General features: G+C 40.3%; 1 protein-coding gene across 1 annotated transcript; it reads left to right on the forward strand.

Moving 5' to 3' along the window:
• The first annotated feature begins 79 nt into the window (after nt 1–79).
• CD80 (CD80 molecule) lies at nt 80–26,980 on the forward strand. The gene is made up of 7 exons (XM_030328366.1): nt 80–697; nt 2,164–2,271; nt 11,836–12,153; nt 16,920–17,201; nt 21,795–21,899; nt 22,733–22,843; nt 25,380–26,980. The coding sequence occupies exons 2-6, from the start codon at nt 2,172–2,174 to the stop codon at nt 22,804–22,806; spliced, it is 879 nt and encodes a 292-aa protein (XP_030184226.1). The 5' UTR covers nt 80–697; nt 2,164–2,171; the 3' UTR covers nt 22,807–22,843; nt 25,380–26,980.
• Nucleotides 26,981–27,326: the final 346 nt, after the last annotated feature.

The raw sequence follows: 27,326 nt of genomic DNA on the forward strand, positions 1-27,326 counted from the left end.
CATCCTACCCCTTGGTTCTATCACTGTGCTCACCTGAGGTGCCCTCAACCATGGCTACAGTAACTGCAATCCTGTCCAGCATGGCTGCCGGAAGTCTCTTCTGTGAAGGTAGCTGAGGTGGAGGGGTGGGAGTGCCGTTAAGGGTGGCCTGTTGAGCCCAGCACTCTCCAAAAAGTGGCCACTATATATGAGGTAGATGGCCCACTCCTGCAGTGGCAGGGCCATGAGTAGAGAGGGGTAACTCTGGGTGCTAAAAAAAACTTGAGACCGACACAGAAACAACTGGCCCACAAAGCTCACAGTCTGTCTACCGCCAAAGCCAATGGCTCCCCCAGGCTGCCCAATGCAGTCTTCTCTCCCCTTGAGACTACTGGTTTGTGTGAGGTAGTGAGGGAGGGGCTGTGTGGTTGGTCTAGGCCACACCCTCTGAGGAGATGCTGATAAAAAGGGAAAGCTGAGCAAGCTTCCTCAAATCATACGTAACACCCTACCCATCCCTTGCTTTGACTTAAACATTTCTGGTGAAGAACATCAGATCTTCTAGGGAGTAAAAGGAAGTTGGAAGATATATCACCCAAAGAAAAACTGAGAAACTTGCCATTATTTTGGAGACAGCAAGAAAAGAACATCTCAGAACTGGGGCCTCATCCTTTGATTTTTTTAACACAAGAGAAATAGAGCAATTGTTCTTCAGCAGGTAAGTACATTTAATATTATCTTAACGTGGGATAGCTTGGTAGGAATAGTTACCAATAACATGACTGCTTTTTTTTTTTTTCTTAAGTTTACTTATTTATTTTGAGAGAGGGAGCAGGAAAGAGAGAATCCCAAGCAGGTTCCGCACTGCCAGTGCAGAGCCTGATGCAGGATTTGAACTCACAAACTGTGAGGTCATGACCTGAGCCCAAACCAAGAGTCAGACCGTTAACCAACTGAACCACCCAGGCACCCCAATCTGACTGCTTTTTAAACAAGCATACCATCACTCCTATCTCCAAGATGCATACCTATTTCCAAAGGAGCCTGCCGGGGTCTCATTCCCATAGGAGGCTGAGGCTTCCCAGCACAGTTGGAGAATCATCACCAGAATTATGGCTTATAAAATTCTGGTGAATAAATGAATCCAATCTAATCCTGGTTAAAATGGAGTGTGGCTAATAAAACAAACAATCAAGGGTGGCTGGAAAATGACCTCTGGGGTGGTTCCCAAAGAGGAGGCCCAAATGTCCTCTGGGTAGCATTGGACTATGTCTGTGGTGGCAACCTCAGAAGATCACATTGAAGCACAGCATTCTATTTCAGTTCTAAGTTTTGATATATTTACTGAAAAAAGTCAGCTTACTCACATTATAGTACATAATATAACTAAGTAATATTTGCAATATGTCTTTTCCCTTTCTACTGATATATTTTTCTATCTGAATCTGTTTTCTATCTGAATCTGTTGATTCAGATCCTCTACCCCTTTAAGACATGTCTTTGTTTTTATATATACATATATATATACATATATATACACATATATATATATATGTCTGTGTATATATATGTATATGTATATGTTAATGTATTGAGAAGGAAGTACTTTTGTAACTTAAGTACTGCCTTGGACAAACTATGCCCTCACCGATATTTTGTGTTTCTTGGTATGTTTTGAAGAACACCAGAACTTTGGCTAACCGATATTGACTGCCCTTGTAGTTCTCTGTGCTTTTACCCAAAGTCTTAATCATCTCCATAAACAGAGCCATTCTATGGGAGAGCTGTGGTTAGTTTGGGGAACATGTACAAGGCAGGGTTACCTCCTTGGAGTTCCCCCAACCTTTGCTTTTCCCACAAGATTGTCTGCTTTAGAAGTTTCTCAGATTAAGATCGCCGACTCATTTCAGGCAGGCAACTAGGGAGTTTTACAACCCATACTAGGCCGACCTTCCTTCCTGGGTGACTCTTTTTCCTTTCCAGGTTGTGAAAATAAACCCACAACCTTTTATATTCAGGAGTTTGGAGACCCAGGTACACCATTCATGGTGTGTTTTTGCAAACGTCACAGGAGAACCCTCTGTATGAGACGATTGAATTGTCTTCTGTTCCTGCCTTGTGCTTGCTGGGAATTACCCATGTCTAACTTGGTTTGAAATTGTTTTCATTCTCTGCCCTATGCAGCAAAAGCCATGGATCACGCAGCAAAGTGGAAAACACCACTACTGAAGCACCCATATCCCAAGCTCTTTCCGCTCTTGATGCTAGCTAGTCTTTTTTACTTCTGTTCAGGTAAGGAACTTTCAGGAACTTGACTGAGTTTGCTGCTTCAAAGTTTAGGTGGTGGTGTTTTCTGTGCTGCCCCCTTCTGTCACCCTGCAAGCTAACCTTCGGGGGCTGGATTTGGGAGGCTGTTGAGAAGAGCAGGGCTCATCCTGCTGAAGGATGGTTCTGACTTTATTTTTAAAATCCAAACAAAATATCTTCTTTCTGCTGAACAGCATACTACCTGGTTTCCCCAAAGTAAAGAGAAGAATCTGGCTTCAGCATGGTTTGCCGGTTTGCAAAGAGCCTGACATCAAAGGTCCTTAAAAGGTCTTAAAAGCTGCTAACTTAAAGCATGTCTGCACTGCAGGCATCACCCAGAATACCTAAGTGTGAGGGAAGGAGGCAGGTGGATGGGGAGAGGAGTTTGGGCACATGGATTACTGGCCCGCAGTGGTGGTCGTCGTATATTTTCTGTCCTGGGCTGGAAATTTTGCTATTTCACATGGTTGCTGAATCAAGAGAACTGTGACTTAAGTTTCACAATTTATGCATCAGATATTATATATATATATTTGGCAGTTATATGACCTTTCCAACAGTTACAGTTTTCTTCTGGTAAGTTAGGGGAGCACCCTCAAGTCTCCTGGGGAGTCTAAAGAGTTTAAAAATACTTAGAAGGAAACTTATACAGGCTTCCTGGAAATATGTGTGTGTGTAAGAACCAATGAAAAGGAGAATATAAAATTAAAACCAGAGTTTTAGCAATTATAGCAGGAAAATTAGAGGCAAGTGGAAGGAGATGATCTTTGAGCTAAAGAAAAATATTTAGGAAAACACTTTGTCCTATAGCTACAGCCAGATTTCTTTGTTGCTGTACTGAGTCAACAAACAAATCCATGAACTTCTCATGCTTGAACACCTACTATGTACTTAAAAACTGTGCCTGGAAATCCTGTCCTCTAAGAGATTTGAGTGTGTTAGTTGGAGAAGGCAAAAGTAACCCACAGGCAAGTAAAGAGCAGTGAAGGGCCTGGTTCTGACTGTAAGAGCCTAAGACCAGGGCGGGCTGGGGCAGCTGGGCAGGCTTCTGGTGGAGGATGGGCGATGATGGGAGAATTCTGAGTAGGACAACAGCACAGACAAAGGCACAAAGGTAAGGATGAGTCTGGCACAAGCGGTCTTCCTTTTGTTTACTCATTTATTAATTCAACAAATGTTGAGCATCTCTTATGTACAGGAGACTTTTCTTGGTCCCGGGGACAAGTTGCGAGCAAAATTGGTGTGGCTGTTGTCTTCATGGAAGTTATAGTCATTAGGAAGAACGTGAAAATCAATCAAAGAATCACTCGAATGTATGAGCAACAAGCAATGTCTTCCTCTGCCAGGAGAGAGTGGTGAGGGAGATCTGGGTGAAGGTGGGAGAGCAGCATGTGGAGGAAACAAAGGAGCAGGAAAGTGAAAGCGGCTGGTGTTGGGGCAGGCGGAGGTAGGGACCAGATTCCATGGGGCTTGAAGGCCATGGTCAGGAATCTGAATGTTATTTAGAGCGTACTGGGAAGCCATGGAAGTGTTTTAAGGAGTTGTGACATGGTCTATACCAGTGCTGCTCACACCTCGATGATACATATCAATCACCTGGGGGCCTTGTCAAAAGCAGGAGATTTTTAGGGCAGTGAAAAGACTCAGTATGATACTGTAATGGTGGATACGTGTCGTTTTATGTTTGTCAAAACCCATAGGATGTATAGTGTCAAGAATGATCCCTAAAGTGCAGACTTTGGTGATAATGTGTTAATGTGGGTTCATTGATTGTCACAAATGTACCCTCTGGCATAGGATGTTGATGGTAGGGGAAGCTGTGTGCATGGACAAGATGGAGTATACAGGAACTCTCTGTACTTTCTATTCATTTTGCTATGAACCTAAAACTGCTCTAAAATAAAGCCTGTATATTTTTTGAAAAATACAGTTTCTGCCTAGGTGGGTCAGGGAGGGGCCTGAGATTCTGCATTTTTTAACAAGCAGTCGGGTGATGCTGACACTGTTGGGCCACAGCCCTTCAGTTTGAGTAGTAAAGTTCTGAAATGACGTTACAAAAAAAAAAGGTGTTGCTAGAGCAGAAAGAATGGCTTGTAGGGCTGACAGAGGGATTGTGTGAAACCTGTCAGGAGGCTGTTATAGACAGCTTTGATGAAGAGACTGGAGTCAGAGGGAGATGGGGGAATCGGAGGGTGTGTGTGATGTAGAATCGGGGAGAGTTTGCCAGACTGTGTGCAGCTAGGAGCTGAGCATGTCCTGTGGGAGGCAAGACTGGGTGAGATTATGGAGGCCTTTGCTTCAAGGAAAGGGATTTGGCACACACCTTCCTCTCCTGGTCTGGTCCAGGAAGCTGCACTACCACCCACCCCCAGCCGTTGCTGCCCAGGACAGGTGACCTCTTTGTCCTGAAAAGGGAGGGGCCAGCTGGACTCCTCTCCACTTCTGGTTTGGCCTGTGGAGGCAAAACTAAAAACTCATGTACTCCAGGAACTGGTATGTATGTATGTATGTATGTATGTATGTATTTTTAAATTTTTTAAATGTTTATTTTATTTCTGAGAGAGAGACAGAGTGCAAGCAGGGGGGGGACAGAGAGAGAGGCAGACACAGAATCCAAAGCAGGCTCCAGACTCTGAGTTGTCAGCACAGAGCCTGACGCAGGACTCAAACCCACAAACCGTGAGATCATGACCTGAGCCGAAGTCAAATGCTTAACCAACTGAGAAGTTGGCACCCCCAGTTTCTGGCACCCCCAGAAACTGGTATTTATAAGGCAGAGGATCTAACACGGTCGCTTTCAGAGGGGCTGACCTTGTCAGGCAGCTTTCTCTGAGGTGGGATATCTTCAGGTAAGCACAGCTCTAAGGGGAGTGGAGAGGCCTTTGGTAGGAGTGGGCCAGGGACATAAGAAAGGTGTTGCCCGTAAGTTTATGGCATGAGGAAAACTGAGCCACAGGGAAAAGAATGCCCTCAATGCACCACAGACACTCTTCCTGTCATGTATTGTCTGAGCGCTGCTGGCCAAGGGTCCTAGAAGTCACAGTTCTTGCTGTGAGAACTCTGATATTCAATGTCCCTGAGCTTTTTAAAGATTTAAGTACTGTTTAGAGACACAAAAGGGTCAGACTTTATACAGAGTGCATAGGCTGAGTCTCAAGAGGAGAGAAAGTCAGGAGCAATGGAAAAAATCAGGTAACAAGTCTGAAATCTGTTAGCTGCTGGAGAGCAGATACTTCTCCCCCTTGTGTTCCCAGCACCAAGCCCAAGGCCAACAGGAGCCCCAGGTGTGCTGGTTCCCTTCATGAAAAGTACTTAGAAGTGTCCCCAAAGGTCACTTCCATTGGAAAGATATACACAGACCATTAGCAGTAAATCTCTAGATGGTGGGGTTATATCTATAACTTTTAGGTGTTTCTATATTTTCCATTCTTTCTAAATTTAGTGTGTTTCCTTTAGAGTTAGGGAACATCTTTACTTAAAAAGCACTCTCAAGTCCCAGTGAGCTAACATACAGCCCAACACATGGGGATTTAATCTGTTCTGCCCAGCTGTGGGCACTTGGCTCAGTCCGGATGTCAGCCAGTTACCACAGTGATCCTGGCCTGTCCTGGGTGTGATTCAATAAATCACATGCTGCACATGACAGGAAAGTTAATTAAGGAAATGAGAGAAAATTAAGTTTAAAATTTCTGTATAGTGTGTTACAATTAACTTAGCACTTTTACATCTGGGTATTATATGATTTACATCATATAATCCCCGTGATAATTATGTAAAGTTTTAGTAGAGAATGTATTATGCCCCTTTTGTAGAGATTCCCAAGGAACCAATTTGTCTGAGGTTATGATTCTAATGTGCAAAAACCGATGGAGGCAGATCTCATCTCCTAATGCGTAGTCATGCATTCAGTAAATATTTATTGAGTGCCTACTTTGGGCCAGTCCCTGTTCTAGATTCTGTGGATATAATGATAAACTAAACAGATAAAGCCCCCCCACCACCACTCGTTCCCATAACCTCAGAAGTAACTGCTGCTGAAGATAAACTTGAAGAGAAGTAAATCAGGGCAAGGGACTAATGAGGAGCAGCATGGATGAGGTCTGGGAGGAGGGCACTGGTTAAAGAGAGTCAAAGAAGGGCTCCCTGACAAAGGGAAATGAGGAACTAGGCTGTGTGGATGTCTGGGGAAGGCAATGGTACACCTGTCATATGCCCACAACTGCAGAGGTATCTTCTGTGTGTTACCTCACAGAATCCTCATGCCCGCTTTGTTAGGTAAGTGTTGTTGTGCCCATCTGTAAAATAGTGAAGCAAGGTCAAAATTCAACTAGGTTTTAGGTAGTAATACTCAGATTTCAGGGACCTGACTCTCCCCTCCAGAGCCACTGAAGCACACAAAACACTTCAGAGACCTTTTAATTGTCTGCATGTAGCAGCCCTGAGTATGGAAGCTGGGTCCTGGTGGAATTTCCAAATTGCCCAGAAGATTTTTGGTTCCTCTTTTCAGTCTGGTTCTTCTTCAGCATGAGTGTGTGGTGAGAGGAGTTCACATAGGAACATTAAGGATCCCATTGATGGTTACTGACCTTTAGAGAGACACCCACACTTCTCCTCAGATGGCTGGACAAAAACTCCTTAAGAGTCATCATTGAAGGGGTGCTTGCCTGGCTCAGTCAATAGAGCACATGACTCTTGATCTCAGGGTTGTGAGTTCAAGCCCCACATTGGGCGTGGAGCCTACTTAATTAACAACCAAAAAAAAACCTTTTTTTAATTAAAAAAAAAGTCATTAGTCAAAGTAGCTCATTTTCAGTTAAGATTCCTCTTTTTTTCATTTTTGTTATTTTTATTTTTTTATTTTAGAGAGAGGAAGAGTGAGCAAGGGAAAGGGGCAGAGGGAGAGAAAGAGAGAATCTTAAGCAGGCTCCACACTGAAGGGCTCAATCCCACGACCCTGGGATTGAACTGGGACCTGAACTGAAATCAAGAGTCAGACACTCAACTGACTGAGCCATCTATGTGCCCCTGAGATTCCTCTTTTGCTAATGTCACCACATGTAAAAATTACTTAGAAATCCTGGATTCTTTTCAGGTGGGAACAAACAGATCATAGGGAAAGAACCTATTTAGAATCTCAGATGAATGAGCTGCTTTCTGTCGTGGTATCTGTAATGGCCAATAGCAAGACCAGAATCCTATGTATCTGACGTAACCCCTGAGTGAAATGAAAGGACCACAGGGTAGAAGTTGGGAGCAAGAGTTGGGGAAGGAAAGGAAAAGTCTTATAGAAGACCTGCCATGTACTAGGGACTTTTCCATTTATATCATTTAATTGAATTTAATTTTACAGTGATTCTGAGAGGTAGGTATTACATACTTTTTACTGATGAGGAATTGGATTAATCAGCAAGTGGCTGAGCTGGGACTAGAATCCAAGTCAGTAGGAATCCGTAGTTGATGCTCCTACATATCAGTTTGCTTCTGCTGTATTTTTTTAATATAAAGTTTATTTATTTATTTTGAGAGACAGAAAGAGAGAGAGTGTGCGTGCATGCATGCGGGGGAGGGGCAGAGGGAGAGAGAGAGAATCCCAAGCAGTCTCTGCACTGTCAGCACAGAGCCCAAAGTGGACCTTGAACTCACAAAGCATTATCATGACCTGAGCCCAAACCAAAAGCCAACAGACCCTTAACTGACTGAGCCACCCAGGTGCCCTCTGCTGTATCTTTCTCAAAAGAGCTCAGGTTGGGGCGCCCGGGTGGCTTAGTCGGTTGACCGTCCAGCTTTTGATCTCTGCTCAGGTCATGATCTCACGATTTTGGGGGTTCGAGCCCTACATCGGGCTCTGTACTGACACCCTGAAGCTTGCCTGGGATTTCTCTCTGCCCCACCCCCACTCATGCTGCGCACCCCCTCCCCCAAATAAATAAACATTAGACAAAAAAAGAACTCAGGTTATTTATCTATTATGTGCTCCTCTGAAGTATATCTTTTCATTTCTTCACTTTCTCAGTTATGTTCCCTAAAGCTGGGGGTGGCAGTGTTCTGTGCGATTGCCAAAAGGGGTGCCTGAGATCATTGGGAGTTTCTTCACACTGCTCTGAAGATACCCGCCATTAAAAAACTTACTTCCTAATGCTGTGGGGGGCCCATGTCCAATCTGATGAAGGCCTAAAGAACAGCTGTTGAGGTAGAGAGGTGCTCGTGCTCCATGATCATGCTATCTAAGAAGAGAGAGGGACTGGAGACTGGATCCTTTGATAGGGGCCTCCCCAGGGGATGCCATGTGGCTCTGGGGGATATGGGACATGATAGCATTGGTGGGGGAGGGAGTGGCTAGTGAAAGAGCTTGGGCTTGGGGGACTCTGCTTGTAGGTCAAGCGTAACATAGGAAGAACGACCATGCCTTCTGAACCAAAAAGAATCAGAAAATATAGTCTGCCAGGGGAGTTTGGTGCTACTGATAAACGCTTAGGAGCTAACAAAAAGGTGGAGTTTGGATACTGAAATGTTGGTATTTCTGGAATATACTGATGGGAAAATGGGCAGAATGTTTTAAATGGGACCCTCTAATAGGGTAACTGTCACATGGATTGCAGATAGCTGAAAAGATAAGGACCGGATATAGATCCATTTAGCATTGCTGAAAAGGATAAAAATAGTCTGGGGGGGGGGGGGTGCACACTAAACCTTGTCTGGTGGAGATGAGGGGAGTAAATTCAGCCTGAAGTCATGAGTTCATTCCAGGCCTGGAACAAAAACGACTGTGCTTCTCAAAGCAAAAATGTTCAATGGTGGGGTCTGGCTGGGGGTGTGGGCAGTGCTGGCCTACTTAATCCTGGAACCGGGGCCTAAAGTTGGGGAAACCAATAAACAAGGAGAGTGGCCTGAAAGGTCTGGGCCAGAAAGTGTAAAACAGGGGCAGCTTCCTCTTCTGGGCTTAGTTTTCTCACCTATAAATAAGACAACCAAAATGAACTGACATGGAAGTCCTTTTAAGATCTCACAGTCCAATGATTTCCATATTCCTCATCGGGCTGAGTACATTGTGTACCCATACTTAGCATTCATATGCTAGGTTGCCTAAAGTCCTCCTTTTTCTAGGACTAGTGGACCTTCTCCCTCACTGTCCATCGACAGATGAATGGAAAAGAAAATGGAGTATATACATATGATGGAATATTATCATTATCTTATTATTCCTTAAAAAGGGAAGAGATTCTGGTACATGCTAAAACATGTATGAAACTTGAGGACACTATGCTAAGTGAAATATGCCAGTCACAAAAAGAAAATACTGTATGATTCCAGTTATATGCAGTATCTAAAGTAGTCAAATTCATAGAAACAGAACATTAAGTGGTGGTTACCAAGAGGTAAAAAAAAAAAAAAAAAAAAAAAAAAAAAAAAGAAATGCATACAGAGTTCCAGATTTGCAAGATGAAAAGTTCTGGAGATCTGTTTCACAACAATGTGAATATACATAATACTACTAAACTGTACACTTAAAAATGGTTAAGATGGTATAGTTTACATTATTTTATTTTTTTAGAATTTATTTATTTTTTAATTTACATCCAAGTTAGTTAGCATATGGTACAACAATAATTTCAGGAGTAGATTCCTTAAACCCCTTACCCATTTAGCCCATGCCCCCTCCAACAACGCCTCCAGTAACCCTCTGTTTGTTCTCTATATTTAAAAGTCTCTTATGTTTTGTCCCCCTCCCTGTTTTTATATTATTTTTGCTTTCCTTCCTTTATGTTCATCTGTTTTGTATCTTAAATTCCTCATGAGTGAAGTCATATGATATTTGTCTTTATCTGACTGGCTAATTTCACTTAGCATAATACCTTCTAGTTCCATCCACAAAGTTGCAAATGGCAAGATTTCATTCTTTTTGATTGCTAAGTAATACTCCATTGTATATATAAACCACATCTTCTTTATCCATTCATCCCTCGATGGACATTTGGGCTCTTTCCATACTTTGGCTATTGTCGATAGTGCTGCTATAAACATTGGGGTGCTTGTGCCCCTTCAAAGCAGCACACCTGTATTCCTTGGTAAATACCTAGTAGTGCAGTTGCTGGGTCATAGGGTAGTTCTAGTTTTAATTTTTTGAGGAACCTCCATACTGTTTTCCAGAGTGGCTGTACCAGTTTGCATTCCCACTAGCAGTGCAAAAGAGATCCTCTTTCTCCGCATCCTCACCAACATCTGTTGTTGCCTGAGTTGTTAATGTCAGCCATTCTGACAGGTGTGAGGTGGTATCTCATTGTGGTTTTGATTTGTATTTCCCTGATGATGAGTGATGTTGAGCATTTTTTCATGTGTCGGTTGGCCATCTGGATGTCTTCTTTGGAGAAGTGTCTATTCATGTCTTTTGCCCATTTCTTCACTGGATTATTTGTTTTTTGGGTGTTGAGTTTGAGAAGTTCTTTGTAGATTTTGGATACTAACCCTTTATCTGATATGTCATTTGCAAATATCTTCTCCCATTCTGTCGGTCACCTTTTAGTTTTGCTGATTGTTTCCTTTGCTGTGCAGAAGCTTTTTATTTTGATGAAGTCCCAGTAGTTAATTTTTGCTTTTGTTTCCCTTGCCTCCGGAGACATGTTGAGTAAGAAGTTGCTGAGGCCAAGGTCAGAGAGGTTTTTGCCTGCTTTCTCCTTGAGGATTTTGATGGCTTCCTGTCTTATGTTTAGGTCTCTTATCCACTTTGAGTTTATTTTTGCGTATGGTGTAAGAATGTGGTACAGGTTCATTTTTCTGCATGTTGCTGTCCAGTTTTCCCAGCACCACTTGCTGAAGAGACTGTCTTTATTCCATTGGATATTCTTTCCTGCTTTGTCAGAGATTAATTGGCCATATGTTTGTGGGTCCATTTCTGGGTTCTCTATTCTATTCCATTGATCTAAGTGTCTGTTGTTTTTTTTTTTTTTTTTTTTTTATTTATTTTTGGGACAGAGACAGAGCATGAACGGGAGAGGGTCAGAGAGAGAGGGAGACACAGAATCGGAAACAGGCTCCAGGCTCTGAGCCATCAGCCCAGAGCCTGACGTGGGGCTCGAACTCACGGACCACGAGATCGTGACCTGGCTGAAGTCGGACGCTTAACCGACTGCGCCACCCAGGCGCCCCTAAGTGTCTGTTTTTGTGTCAGTACCATACTGTCTTGATGATTACAGCTTTGTAGTAGAGGCTAAAGTCTGGGATTGTAATGCCTCCAGCTTTAGTCTTCTTCTTCAATATTACTTTGGCTATTCAGGGTCTTTTGTGGTTCCATACACATTTTAGAATTGTTTATTCTAGCTCTGTGAAGAATACTGGTGTTATTTTGATGGGGATTGCTATTTTACATTTTTAAACCACAATAAAAAAAATAGCTTTGGGGACCAAAATGATCAAAATCAAACTGAGTTCTCTGATCATGCTTAGTCACTAGGTACAACACCTTGAGTTTTGTTATTGACAACTCTGAATTCCTGCTTGTGCAGGAGTCCAAATTTAATAAATACAAAATCTTTTCTTTCTGCCTCTCCTTAGGTATCATCCAGGTGAACAAGACAGTGGAAGAAGTAGCAGTACTATCCTGTGATTACAACATTTCCACCAAAGAACTGACGGAAATTCGAATCTATTGGCAAAAGGATGATGAAATGGTGTTGGCTGTCATGTCTGGCAAAGTACAAGTGTGGCCCAAGTACAAGAACCGCACATTCACTGATGTCACCGATAACCACTCCATTGTGATCATGGCTCTGCGCCTGTCAGACAATGGCAAATACACCTGTATCATTCAAAAGATTGAAAAAGGGTCTTACAAAGTGAAACACCTGACTTCGGTGATGTTATTGGTCAGAGGTCAGTGGGATTTTTCTGATTTACTATAAACTGGCAGACTGCTGATGCCCTTAAAGACATACTCCTATTGATTTAGGAGTATTGAAACATTGAAAATGTTACCAAGGAGGGATGTATCTGCATTTAGGGTTAAGTAAGTCTGTAATGTTACAATAAACCCTAAGTGATCTCTCAAGACATTCTAGAAATATTGATTAGTGTGTATTTCTTGCATTTTGACAGTCCAAATTCATGGCAGTCATCCTGAAGTGCCTTCTGAATCATAAGGGGACACATTTGATTTGATGTAGCTGTACTATTAACTGCTCTTGCTCCAGTAATATATTCTTGTGAAAGTATATTGAAAGGTATAAGAACAATGCAGGCATAAATATTTTTCAAATAGTATTTGAATGCCTATTACTATGGCTACTATATTATTTATATTTATTATTATATTTGAGGCTCACATCTAGTGGTTATTCCTACAAAGTTAGACATTAGAGGATTGGATACATAATTTATGTGGCCGGGAAGAAAATTCATAAATCAAAGTCCTACTTATACGTCTATCGTGAAGGCAAGCATTTCTTGGATAGGAAGGAATCTTGCGTTTATCACAGGTGGTAGTTCTAGAGGATACTAATATAGCCTGAGCCCCTTGCTGAGAAATTACAGCCCTTGACCATTCCCTCATACTTGAAATTCAAACACATTTCTTTTTCTTCCTGGACACTTGGGCCTTTAGTGGAAACTAAACCTGTTACTTAATGAAAGATAATCATTAACCTTGATAACAGATCATGTAAGTGGATCCTTGGCAAATTCTTCACTATTCTTCTCTGCAGTCTGCAGCTATTTTGAATCTTTCACTTTAGCACCCAAATCACAGTTAAAGCTTAGGAAGTGAGCCAGTTGTATAGAATTATCTTAAACCTCACTCTGTACTCCCTACTCATGAAGACAGCAATAATTATATAGGGGTATGATTTTAGGTGTTCTTCAAAGCCCACCTTCTCCAAAATTCTAACCTGCATTGATTCTGAGAATCCCCACCATTATTGCTGCTCCTGCTTAGTTTCAGCACTTTTCCCCCTATGAGATCTCTGTTAAAAATGAAAATGTTTTAGCTGGGGAGGAGGTAGCACCACAAACATATTAACCTGTATTAGTTAACACATTGGCTATAGTCCTTCCTCTAATGGAATACCTAATGGGAAGTTGACTTAGGACTATGTACATTTTTAAAAATTTTTTTTCAATATATGAAATTTATTGTCAAATTGGTTTCCATACAACACCCAGTGCTCATCCCAAAAGGTGCATTTTGATAGAAGGATGAAGAATAAAACCCAAGAGGGAAACGAGTCGGAGTCTCAGGGAGTGCAAGACTACAGCAGGAGACCAAGGTCAGCCAAGAAGGCAACACGAGAGTGCTAGGGGCCTCAAAAGGGCCGGGAGGGGGTGCCGTGGTAGGCACAAAAGTCAGAAAGGGGAAGACAAAAAGGGAAGCTTCACTTGCTTCATTTGACTCAGAACCAATCAATTCTGATTTTTCCATCTCAGTCAGTTAGAGCAGTGCTTCTCAAATGTTAAGGTTCCTATGAATCACTTGGAGATCTTATTAAAACGCAGAGTCGAATTCAGTAGGTCTGGGGTTGGATCTTCAATTCTGTGCCAACAGACTACCAAGTGATGCCTGTATGGCTACTGTATGGTACGGTATGGCACAGTGATGCCTGTATGGTATGGACCACAGTTTGAGAAACAAGAAATTAAATAATCACTTGTTTGACAAGGGTGATCACTGTCCCACTTTGCCTAAGACTGAGAATTTTCCTCAAACGAGAGGTTTTCAGTGCCAAACCTGGGAAAATCTCAGGCTAACCAGGACAAGTTGGTTTTTCTACATTTGCCTAAGATTGCAAAATGATATTATATCAGCATAGCAGTATATAAAAGCCTCCATTAACCAGCATTTGGAGGAAATAGCTATACTAGTTAACAGATTAACTAGGATAACAGATTTTTAGCTTTCTAACATATGTGCACCTCTTCTTCCAGTAAGATATTTTTACCCTACCCATTAAGATTGGTGAAAACATGGGTTAATTCATTAAAATGAGATACAAAGGAGTAATTCTTTGATAGTTCACAGTCTTGCAAGGCCTTAAGTACTATTACTTGATATGGATCACCTCCCTGAAGCGATAGGAGATAGCTGAGGCTGTTCTAAGCCTAGCCAGACCTTGCAAAGATGGTTTTTAATAGATAGAATATTTTTAATATTCTTGTGGTTAAGTATCTCTCAGAAAAGCAGCATGCAGAAATGAACATGAATCATAATTTAGGATATGAGTTACTTGGATTTGTTATTCCAGGTTAAAACACATAACAATGATGTTATAAGAAGTAAAGGGAATATTCTTTTTTTTTTTTTTTTTTTTTTTTAAGATTTTAAGTAACCTCTACACCCAACTTGGGCCTTGAACTTACAACCTCAAGATCAAGAGTTGCATGCTCCACAGACTGAGCCACCCATGTGCCCTACAAAGGGAATATTCTTGATGTCAGCTACCATTGTAATGATCTCATCTTATAAGATAAATTTAAGAAGCAGAAATGTCAAACTAAAAATGGTTCAGGAAAATGTCAAACTTAATTTAGAGACAGAGTTGATTCAAAAAAGGTGACTTCACCTCCAACCAAATGCAAGCTTTTCTTTTTCCTGGCAATTCTAATCACTTGACATAACTTCCCCTTTCTCTTATTATTCACAGTTCTGCCAGGCGGTTTGGGAAGTTTTCCCCTGAGCAACTTGATATAAACAAGGGAGCTCATCTAAGAGGGCAAATTTGAGACCCACCTAAGTCAGTCTATTAACTGATTTCCTGTGTGTCAGGCTCTGTGCTTTATAATTTATATTAATGATGTCATTTAATGCTTACAACCCTGGAAGGCAAGTGTTATTATCCCCATCTTACAGATGAGCAAAGTAAAACCGAAAGTGGTTAAGCGATTGGCCCAGGGTTAAAGGGCAAAACTGGTTTTAAAGCTTCCTGTTGGATCTTGGCCAGTCTGTGCCTTAAAGGAATCTTTAGTAATCATGTATGGTTCACAGATGGTCTTTTCAAAAACCCCAACTTTCTGGAGAAGCACAGTCCTCATGAGTGGCTTCAGTTTTGCATTGTTTGTCTTGTATTAAAAGAAAATCCAAGTGGCACAATTTGTTTACATTGTGATACTTTTTTTTTTTTTAAGTAGGCGTCACACCCAGCACAGAGCCCAATGCCCATGTGGAGCTTGAAATCATGACCCTGAGATCAAGACCTGAGCTGAGATCAAGAGTCGGACGCTTAATCGACTGAGCCACCCAGGCATCCCAATGATACTTTCTAAATAAACTCTTAAAAAAAAAAAAAACAAAAAACCTGCTGTTGATTACTATTATGCTATACTACACCTCTTTGTGGAACTCCAAATTGTGAAAAGAAAACTAACTGTATGGATGGGATGAAGTATCTGGGGCTTGGTTCCCCACATTCAGGCTGAGAAGTATAAATTTCTTTAGGCCTAAGAATAAGGAAGAAAACGGGTAAAGGAGCTTTCTCCCATGTTCTCTGCAGTCATTTCACCATGCTTTGTTTTGTATATGCTTTCGTATCTCATTGGGAGTCAAATATACAAATGAAAGAGTGCCTCAAGTATCTCAGAGGAATGCTAGGAAGTCTCTTCTGTCCTTGTAACACATATCAGAACAGCAAGGGAGTCAGCAAAGTATAGTGGTTGAGATCACAGGCTCAGTGTTGTACAATTTGGACAGAGGTTTATCTTATTAAAGACTACTTTTGAAAAAGTAAGAGCATGCTAAAGAAAATTTAGAGTAGTGGTTATCTCAAGTGTGGGAAATAGGGAGACAACAAAGGCGTGACCATACAACTAGATTTGCATAAGTTACAGTCAATGTGCTGGCTTTCAAGTTGGATGTGCGGGCTTTCGTGGGTGTTTTTTACAGTATTAATAAATAGATCAATAAAAGCCATTTTATCTACCTCAAATATTAGGAAGAAAGGGAAGAAAAGAAAGGCAGGAAAGGAAAAGAGAAGAAAAAGCAGGCAAGAGAAGAGGAAGAAAAGGAAGGTTCTGGTATCAGAAAAATTTGAATTGATACCCCAGTTTTGCCACTTACTCATGATTTCTCTCAACCTCAATCTGATTATAAAATGTAAATTAGGTTAAATCATATGAAATTGCTGATATTTGGTCTTTCTTGATGTATACCTGCCTCCTAGGGTTGTTGTAGAGATGAAATGAAATAGTGTCCAGACCTAAAAAACATTAAGAGTTCAATAAATGTTGTCTATTATTTTTCTCTTCACTGCTTACAAACGCAAATACTATGTCTATATCTATTCATATAAATCTACTTCTTTCTATAAGTGGTCTCCTACCTCCATCAAAAGTGATGAAGAATTGGGGTGCCTGGCTGGTTCAGTCGGAAGAGCATGTGGCTCTTGATCTCAGGGTCATGAGTTCGAGTCCCACATGGGGTGTAGAGATCTTTTAAAAAAAGTGATGAAGAATTGTTATACCCAATTCAAACCAAAGTTAATCTTTGGATCACACAGAAGTATTAATGATTTGTGGGAAGTTGTAAATTATATCTCATTTTATTATTCTTATTAAAACCAGATAATTTATTTAAAAAAAAAAAACAACAACCTCACTTCTCCCACCCCACCCCCAATACATAACAATATGCACTTACATCCTTGTTCTTTCTTTAGCTGACTTCCCTGTCCCTAGTATAACTGATCTTGGAAATCCATCTCATAACATCAAAAGGATAATGTGCTTAACTTCTGGAGGTTTTCCAAAGCCTCACCTCTCCTGGCTGGAAAATGAAGAAGAATTAAATGCCATCAACACAACAGTTTCTCAAGATCCTGAAACTGAGCTCTACACTATTAGCAGTGAACTGGATTTCAATATGACAAACAACCATAGCTTCCTGTGTCTTGTCAAGTATGGAAACTTAATAGTATCACAGATCTTCAACTGGCAAAAATGTAAGTAACATTGTTCTGGGGAGTTTCTACTATGTAAAATCTAAAAAGAAAATAACTCAGCCAGATACATTGTAGAATTATGCATACTGACTTTGATAGCATTTCCTGTAGTATTTTTAGACCCACAAATGTTATGGTGACTTAAGGTCACTGTATAACGTGTGACCATAATGCTACTAGACTAATTGTTTTTAAAATAAACTTTCTAAAATTGAGACATCCAAATATCAAGTGGCCAGCTTAGGAAGTCATTGTAACAATAGTGTTGATATCGAAAGTACTAAAATTTGTCCTTCTTTGAACTTGCCATTAGGGCTTTGGTGCTTTCTTTTTGGGTACCTCCTTCCCATTGTCCCATGGTGTCAAATAATTGTCTTTTGTGGGTGAATGTGCCTTTTAAGAACTACTGGTTCATTCAGAACCAAGTCTGGTAAAGAAGGTAAATGACAAGGTACTTGAGCACAATGCCTGAAAAGAAGGTCATTTTTGCCCAAACACCATGACCAAATACTTTACCCTTCAGGTAGTAAACATACAGAATTTTCTGTCCCCAAGAAGTGAAATCATTTGAAAATATAAAATGGGAAAAGCTGGGCTTGTATCGATTTATGCATGTTAAACCCTTAGTACGTCATTACAGAACTCAGATACTTGAAATAAGTGTCTAACTTCTATGGCTGATTATATGGAAGACCAGCAGGCCTCTCCCTCACCCCCTGAGCCCACTCCTAATGAATGTTTTGTGGATGCATAGTAATAAACAATATACTGAATCTGATACACACTGAGTGGCACATGGATACATAGTATAATATATAATGTATAGCGTGTCTTCCTCTTATCTTTACTTGTAATAGAGGAGATATTTTAGATGGTCTAGTAGCTCATTCTAGCTAATGAGCTAGATTTACTGTAGATCTTTCCTTCTTGAGGTGAACTCATTCATTATTTTTCTCAATAGGTAATGAGATAAAATTTCCTGGGAAAATTAGTTCAAATGCAAACACAATTTTGACATGTTTTTATTAATAGTCCAAGCTCATTTCTTTCAATCATCTTTTATGTGTTCTAAAAATTTATAAAAATGAGGTTTGAATCATATAGCTTATTAATTCAGCATTACTTTTCACTTTATTAATATATCATTATTTAATCAATTTTAGGTTATTGTGATTAAGGCAGGGAGTAAGTAGTCCACAGAAGGGTAATAGCTTCAGTTATCTTATTTTGGACATTATATTTGGACTATGAATGTATATGATATTTTAGGACAGTAATTGGCAAATATTTTCAGAAAAGTAATATTTCAGTAAATATTTTAGTCTTTGTAGGTCATATGGTCTCTGGCTGGCACCAACTCAATTTTGCTCAATTTTACAGCATGGAAGCTGCCATAGACAAGACATAAATGAAGGCTATGGCTGTGTTCAAACAAAAGTTTATTCTAAAAAAGAGGGAGTAGGCCAGGTTTGGCCTGTAATTTGCTACCTTACAGGAAACAGAATGTAGCCCATTCAAATAAAAGGATGGAGCTGCTATTTAAAGATGATTTAGACCACCCAGCTTTATCATCTTTTCCCTAATATGCCTTCTCTCAATTCTTCCCTCAAGCTAAGGATGAACAGTATCCCTTTTCCGTCTAATGAAAAATACTAGCTCTTTACCCTCTTTGGTCTACAGTTACAACAATTAATGGAAAGATGATTAAGTACATGTGTTTGTTCATTTCTTTGTTCATTCAATCTTTATTAAGTAGTTATCAGCTATTAAGCATCTTGATAGATAGATGGTCAGAGAGCTTTAGTATATCAATACTTTAAATCTCATTTATTGAACTATAATCATCATTAAGAGTCAAAAGCAAATAATGCATTTGTGGCTGGTCAAGGGCTGACTGCATAAACAAACAAAAATTAGGCATACAGTTCATAGAAATATTATAAGTCAATGTGAGTGAAGCTTTACTATGTAAGTACCCACTCAAAAAAAATACACCCAGGGGCACCTGGGTAGCTTAGTCAGTTGAGTGTCCAACTCTTGACTTTGGCTTAGGTCATGATCCCAGGGTCATAGGTTTGAGGATGCATGTCATGCTTAACACTTAGCGTGGAGCCTGCTTAAGATTCTCTCTTTCTCCCTCTGCCCCTCTCCCCTGCTCGCAAGCTCGCTCTCTCTCTAAAATAAAAAAATAAAATAAGAGTTAATTAATTTATTAGTTAAAATTTATTAAATAAATTAAAATTTATTAAATTCATTAATTTATTAATGAAAAGCACACATTTTTTTTTAATTTTTTTTTCAACGTTTATTTATTTTTTTTGGGACAGAGAGAGACAGAACGGGGGAGGGGCAGAGAGAGAGGGAGACACAGAATCGGAAACAGGCTCCAGTCTCTGAGCCATCAGCCCAGTGCCTGACGTGGGGCTCGAACTCACGGACCGCGAGATCGTGACCTGGCTGAAGTCGGACGCTCAACCGACTGCGCCACCCAGGCGCCCCATACACACATATTTATTAATGAAACAGATTGGGTCCATGATTCTTTGAGTCTGGATCTGCCAAATTGGTTAACCCTTGATACAGTGGAAGGCACATAGGTTTGTGGAAGGGGGTAAATCAGGGCATCCCACTCATGGTGTGTCTGATAAGCACGGGTAGATGTCTCACATAACTCTGCAGTTAGGGTTCTGAGTCTGCTCTGTGGCACATGTACTAGGTTCCTAACCGGCATCATGACAGAGCCAGTTTGCCACGACTAGTTCCTCCTTTTTTCTCTCAAACATCCTCTTTCTAGGCTGCCTGAGGCTTGAGGATGGATGGGAAGTGGCCTTCCTTCTGAGTGGAAGCCAGGAGTGAGTCGGAATCTGAAACTTTTAGACTCCCAGGATAATACCCAGAGCCCCCTTGTCATTCTGGTCGTTTGAGGCCAATCCTGGTAATCACGCATCTTCATGCAATCTAAAGAAAACCAAAGTTCCCTAGTGTCTAAGTGGCAGGAGCACTATAATCAAATGTGCATTTTAGAATGATTACTGGGGCAGAATGTGTAGTTATTATTAGAGCCTAGGAAACCAGAGGCAAAGAGACCAAATGTAGACTACTAAGGTGGGCAAGAAGAAAAACCTGAACTAAAGCAGTTGCTGCATGAGATTTTGGGGAAAGGAACCAATTGCAGAGGTATCCTGAATACAGAATAGAAAGTCCATGGGGACCTGCTGGGAAGTGAGCACAAAAAGAAGCCTTTACTCTTATTTAGGTAACTAATGGTGTTGCTGTTCACTGAGATGGGTGAATATAGGTGGAAGATATGCTTTGGAAAGAATATATTGAGTTCAGTTTAAATCAGGTGGAAATGCTAGCATCCAGCCATCTAGTTGGCAGCTGGAAATTCAAATCTGGAGTTCAGAAATGAGATCAGAAATATGATATGCAGATTTACAAATCAGATGATATTTTAAATCTTGGGTGTGGATGAGATCACCCAGGAAGACTGGGGCCAGAGAATGGGACCACAGATGGAACCATGAGAGCAACGGTATTTGAAGAACAAGAGGAGGAAGAGCCTATGAAGGAAACGGAGTCAGAACAAACAGAAGGAGAAGAAGGTGGTGTCATAGAAGTCCAAGGAGGAGGAGGCTTCAACTGGGCCACATGCTGATGAGAATAAGCTGAAGACCAACATTTACCCTCTCATTTTCATCAGAAAAATGAAAAAGCAAAAAGTTAGCAAATGTTCAATATTGATTTGTAAACTATTCCAGAGAAGTCAGAAGATGAGCTGCTAATATTTCTTTTATGTCCCTGTCCTTTCTCTAGATGCCACTCTAACTACTAAAGAATAAACAATGTAGCTACTGCTCCTGATCAGCAGGGACAGACAGCAGTCCCACATCCCTGTCTCCTCTCCACCCACATTGTTCCCTGTGTCCCCCCTGTTCTCTCTGTTCTGTGTTCTACAGCTGCTAGCTGGTTTGCAGAGCTCCCCTCCAGGATGACCCCACCTAATACCAAACCACAGCTACTCTTAGTTCTTTGCTATGCCTCTTCTATCCTTCCAGAAGCTCTAGGCTGGACGGTGAAAATTAAATGTGTATCTGAAAATAAATGCAAAAGAACTCCTGTAGCTTTAGGCAGCCACTGTGAGGTGTGTGTGTGTGTGTGTGTGTGTGTGTGTTAAGAGAATGTGCTAAGAGAAAGGGAAAAGGCATGACAGATCTAGAAAAAGAAAAATAAGGCATATCTAGAACATGATGTCAAATAATTATTAATAACACATAGTTATATCAGCTATAAAAATGAGATATAAAGACAAGAATGCTGTTAAAGTATCTCCTTAGAATCTTTTTCATGTCAATTTAACTCAGTAAATGCAACTTCCAAAATGTCTTTTTCACATTTAATATCTGACATCTGGATATTAGTTGCCCACAAATATGTGTCCGATCAAAGAGTTACGCAAGAAAAATGCTAGCAGCTGCACAGTGGATGAGCAGAGAAAGCAGTGAAATACTCTATAGTTGTGTCAACATAAGAGGCATAGAATATGGCAGGTGGAAACACATGAGAGCTGACACTCTTCTTTTCCCTCCACAGCAGAGCCACAGCCTTCTAATAATCAGCTCTGGATCATTATCCTGAGCTCAGTAGTAAGTGGGATTGTTGTGATCACTGCACTTACCTTAAGATGCCTAGTCCACAGTAAGTACTATCATACTATCATTCTGACCTTGATTCCTGGAAGCCCAAACTCCATCAGTATGGGTCAGCGTCTCTCTGAGGTTTTAGCCTCGGTTATAGCCTCCTCCCGTTTTATGGAAACTTTAGTGTCTCATTTACGTGTCTCACCAAGTTCTGTTCATCCACTGGACAGACGTTTCTCGGACACCTACTATGTGCCCCGTTCTCTACTAGGCACTGGAGTTACAAGTATGAGCAATCACTCCCCTCAAGACACATTCTAGTTTAGTCCTTTTATTTTCCCCCCTAACTTTATATTTTCTTGGAGACGCTGAGGCCTGCTAACTAATTTGAAGACATTTCTGATGCAAAGTGATATTCTAATCTTTGATTTTCAATTGGAGAAAAGTCAGAATGCCAAGGTTTGGGGCTAAGACTCATCCCACAGGTAGGATAAAAAGGTCTGGTGGGCTCAAGGATGATTTTGATACAGACTGCCCAGCCTTACCCCTCTAGTTCAGGATTTCCCATTCTTAATACTACTGACATTTGGGGCCAGATAATTCTTTGTTTTAGGGTTCTGTTCTGTGCATTGTAGCATATTTAGCAGCATCTCTAGGCTCTACTCACTATATGCCAGTAGCACCCCTGCCCCAGTTGTGACAACCAAAAATGTCCCTATTACATTACAAATGTTCCAGGGAAGGTGTGGGGGGGAGGGGGTGGTTAGAAATCTCCCTGGTTTAAGAACCACTGACCTAGTTCTAACCCAGCAAAGGCTTGCTGAGATATATGGGCACCATTTAAGGGAAACTAACCTATCTAAATCTTTATTGTTTGTGCTTGTTTTCAAGGACCTGCTGCAAGGTGGAGACAAAGAGAAATGGGGAGAGCGCAGAAATGGAAAAGATCTCACCTGTCTACATAGATTCTGCAGAACCACTGTATGAGCAGAGCATCTGGAGGTAGCCTCTTTAGCTCTTCTCTACTAGGGTGGAATATATGAGATACATGGATTATGAGGCACAGCGCCTTCTTCCTCTCAGCACCAAATTTAAGCTCTTTCACCTACTACTACTAACCTGAATTAAAAACCTAATTCAGGTTACTCTAAACAGGTGATTGGCATCTCTTCTCCCCACATACGACTTGCTTATTGTATAACTTCTTTCTCTGCTGTACCATTCTGCCATGTTGAAATGTCTCCCTCTTGTCAGTCAACTCAGTGTCTTTTATTACCTATAAAACACTACTTTAAGTGCAGCTTGAATATTCCTGGCCCAACTCCTTGTGCTGATCATTCCTTTTCCCCTGTATCCTTCACTGATGGACACTGATTGCGGTCACTTACTGGTCACTCTGTACCACCTCAGTAACATCCTCTTTGGTCTCCCTGCCTCTTATAGAGCCATCCTACTAACCCAGTAACAGAGCTAAATTTCATAATCACTTCTCCATGTCATTTTTCCCACTTAAAAACTCAGAAGAGACCCTCCCCCATGCCTTGAAAAGTTTGAAGACTTTGAACTTTCCACATTTCAGTTGATCTCTTTAGTATAAACATTCTCAGTTCTTTCAACTGTTCTCCATGTAGTAGTTCCAGAAGCTTCATGTGAATACACTAAATGTCAACAAATGGAGTCCAGGACTTTAGATATGGCCTAATTCTACATACAATGAGAAAATTACTATCTGGGATCTGAAATGTTCTTTATGTTAAGGAAGCCTAACACAACATCAGCTTTTTTTGAGTCACAGTATTAACTTACATCAATTTTGTATTATCCTAAACTACCCAGTTCTTTTCAGTAAGAGAAACATTAGAATCCAAGAAACTGATACCAGATCCAGGGTGGTTGATAGCCTCCATAAACAGTTCCGTTTTGACTTACGAAGTTAGGGTGAAAAAGTATAAGAAATGCGAGTCTCTCTGCTGAATCATTGTGAACTCGCAGGAAATATGGCAGATAAAAAAAAAACATGTTGAAGACACCATGAAGATAGAGTCAGCCAAATCCAGGATGTGAGAAATTATAAGACAAATGACCCAATTTCTTCAACAAGTAAATGGCATAGAAAGGGGTGTTATAGATCAAAAGAAACCTGAGACATATGAATGAAAAGTAACATTTGTTTCTTGTTTACTCTGTGATTCAAACAAGCCAATTGTCAAAATACATTTTTTAGGTAATTGGAGAAAATTGAACACCATCTGTATGTTAGATGTTAATGAATTGTTTATTAATCTTGTTAGATATGATAATGCTGTAATTATGCTAACATAAGCATCACCTATGAGAAATACATACATACTCAAGCATCTGCACATAAAATGATGTGCTACCTAGGATTTAAAATTATCTGAAGAAATTAAAATTTGGGTAGGCATAGGGAAAGATGAAACAAGAATAGCAGAAAATGCATAGTTGTAAGCTAGTGAGGAGGCCCATGAATTCACTGAATCTAGTCTTCTATGCAATGTATGAACCTCTCTGAAATAGGCTGGTGCCTTTGGGCTATTAGTATGAATGTAACTTTCTATAGTGTTACTATCATTGAAGAAATAAAGACGTTTTCACAGGGGGAAAAAAAAAAGAAACAAGAGTCTATGGAGTTACCTTTACAAAACAAAAGGAAATTAAACACAACACCTGAGATTTATATAATAGATTTTGTTTTACAAAAGCATTATTTCATTTTAGTCTTATAAAAATCTCTATGAGCAAGTTCTTTACATCCATTTTATAGGAAAGAAACCTGAGGCACCCTCCCACAGGCTGAGTGATTTTCCCAAGGTCGGGCAGGCAAGGAACAAAGCCAGAACTCAAACTGGGCATTAAGCTCCGGTTCCTTTCACACCATAGCAGCCTATACACATTTCCCCACAATAGTCTCTCAGTTTCCTATCCTGTTTTCTTTACAACTTCTTTAGGATGCTCTGTCCAGGATGTCCCCCTCAGTTCTGTGATTACCTAGAGCTTCCGTGACTTCCCTTATTAACAGTCTTCTGCTCAGTTGGCTGATACCTCATATTGAAGCCATGGGTCCAGTCTTCTACATGGCCATCTTGTCCAGTTCAAGCAACAATGCCTTTGAACTGCTGTAGCAGTGCTATCTTGAGCACATCACATTCCATCCCGGGTTTATTTTCACATGCTGTGTCTTATATTCTTTACTAAATTGTAGGCTTATTGAGAACAACCATGCCTGATATGTCTGTTTGCCTCATAGGTAGAAGAGTATTGCCTTGATCAATAATTTGGTTGTTTAATAACTGGTGCTTAATATTTGTCTGACATTTCATGTATCAGAAATTGTCAGACTTGTCCTAAATTCTCCCATAATTCAGACTTCCCTTTATATTCTTTAGCCATCAAGATTAATATCTACAATGCCCCCTCAATTTGGGAGCACCTATGTGATACAAAATATAAAATTTTAAAATGTTTTCTTCCTTTGGGGATTTAGGGTTTAAAGTATTTTATTTGTTTGTTTCCTCAGGTCCCACCTCCATCTTAGATTGACCTCTTTGAATTTCCTCAGATGGCCAGGATTATCCCACCTTGTACTTCATGTATCTGTTTTCTAGGAGCCTCTTCATTTCAGTGGCTCTGCAGAAAGTGACTAGTGGAATACAGTGGGAACATCAGTAGCTCTGGTAGGCTTGGTCAAAGAATTTAGAAACACAGAATTGCTTGAGCCTGGAAGAGACATTTGAAAATACTTGTTAATGACAAAGACATCAAGGCCCAGGAGGTGACCTGAATGATCAAGGCCAGAGCCAGAACCCAGATTTCCTGTGTCTGGTGCTCTTTTCCATCATCAGTCTGGGTCTGTGGTATTAACTGGTGTATATATACATACACACCAGTCACAACGTTTCTGGAAAAAGAATTTGTCCAATGTCAGGCCAACTTTATGGACTTGATCTGATGCAACACTGAAGGACTTTATGTTGTAAAAAGCAATCTGATGCTAATGTGTGGGTAGTATGCTGGTATGTATACCAATATGAGGATGATGGAACATTGTCTATGTGTAGCCAGTATTTCATTTTCCTTTGTGCTCTCCTCTGTTGCTCTCCCACTTCTCTATCAGGTTCTGGAGAAAGACCTATCCAAAACTAATATCCTCTGACATATAAGATGAATGACTTATACACTTCAAAACAATAGCCAGGTTGGAGAGGGATAGTCACATCCTACTGGTTCATATTGGACTGATAATCTCCTTAAATGGCTTCATGTTGTTTAACCTCATTTATAAAATATTTATGAGAAAGTTCTCATTTAAAATGAGATAGGTTTTCATTGTGTATTACTAAACAGTAAGCTATCTTTAGAAATTGAGGTAATGAAAGTAGTATTCCATAGGGCTTCCTCATATCATTAAAGTGGCTTTTCCTCCTTGGCACTTCTGATCCGAGATCAGCAGAGAATTGAAAAGTGGCAAACTGCTATTCCTGTGTTACTTACTCATGACTCCCCTTTCTCTGACGTTGCCTTCCACAACTCAGTGGACCAGGAAGTGGTCCTTGGTCCTAACTTAAGCTGGAGGAATCAGATATTCTCATTTGAAAATTTGAAGTTGGATAGCAAGTTGACCAAGTATCTCAAATATGGCTAGATTTAAAACATTTAATTTTGGTAGCTATAAAAGGACTGAATTATGCTATATAGTCTAAGAAACAGAAGTACACTTTTAAATGGTTGCTCTCAGAACAAAATCATGGAAGAAATAAAAGTAGGAGACTGACAAAAACTTTAAGCAAAGAAACAAAAAAAAGGGAGTTGCTGCATTTGGTTAAGATTAGTAATCCTTAGACATGATCAAAAGGAGACCTCAAGAAGTAGTCACAAAACAGAAGACACCTAAGAGAGCTTATTTATATTTAAAATAAGTTATATTGTTACTTATTACATTTGATAAATGTGTCAGTACTATTTTTTTCAAAAAGTGGTATTTTACCTTCATTCTGGTATTTTTGTGATATTAAAAAAAATATTTTAAAAACCAACCACTAGTTTTATAATTTCTAGTTGGGAGAATTTAATCTATATGTGTATATGAATAAAGCAATAAAGAGATTGACTAACTGCCAATTTGTCAGCAATTTATGAATAGGATAATTAAGAAAAACAGGTTTTATGGAATGTGGTGAGAACATGTAAATCGTGGTAAAAATATACTTGTGCACAGGTTCTTCTAGCCTTATAACTACTACTATTTGTTTTTCTATCATCCCCTGTGGGCCAGGGCATTGTGTTACGCTCTACATGCATCATTTCATTTAATACCCATTGTGATATGGATACTGTTTCATTTGACACAGGGGAAAACTGAGACTTAAACTAGAATGGCTTTGCTTTGGTCACATGGCTGCAAAGCCATAGATGCCAAGCCAGCGATTTGCCTCCAGAGCCCATGGTTTCAGCCATTACACCACGT

The sequence above is a fragment of the Lynx canadensis genome, chromosome C2 (assembly GCF_007474595.2).
Source record: "Lynx canadensis isolate LIC74 chromosome C2, mLynCan4.pri.v2, whole genome shotgun sequence".
NCBI classification, from domain to species: domain Eukaryota; kingdom Metazoa; phylum Chordata; class Mammalia; order Carnivora; family Felidae; genus Lynx; species Lynx canadensis.

Coding starts and splice junctions, on each gene's coding strand:
- CD80 (XM_030328366.1), top strand. CDS start 2,172: ATGGATCACGCAGCAAAGTGGAAAACACCACTACTGAAGCACCCATAT. Junction 12,154..16,919: donor GGTGATGTTATTGGTCAGAG/GTCAGTGGGATT, acceptor TTCTTTCTTTAG/CTGACTTCCCTGTCCCTAGT. Junction 17,202..21,794: donor GATCTTCAACTGGCAAAAAT/GTAAGTAACATT, acceptor TTCCCTCCACAG/CAGAGCCACAGCCTTCTAAT.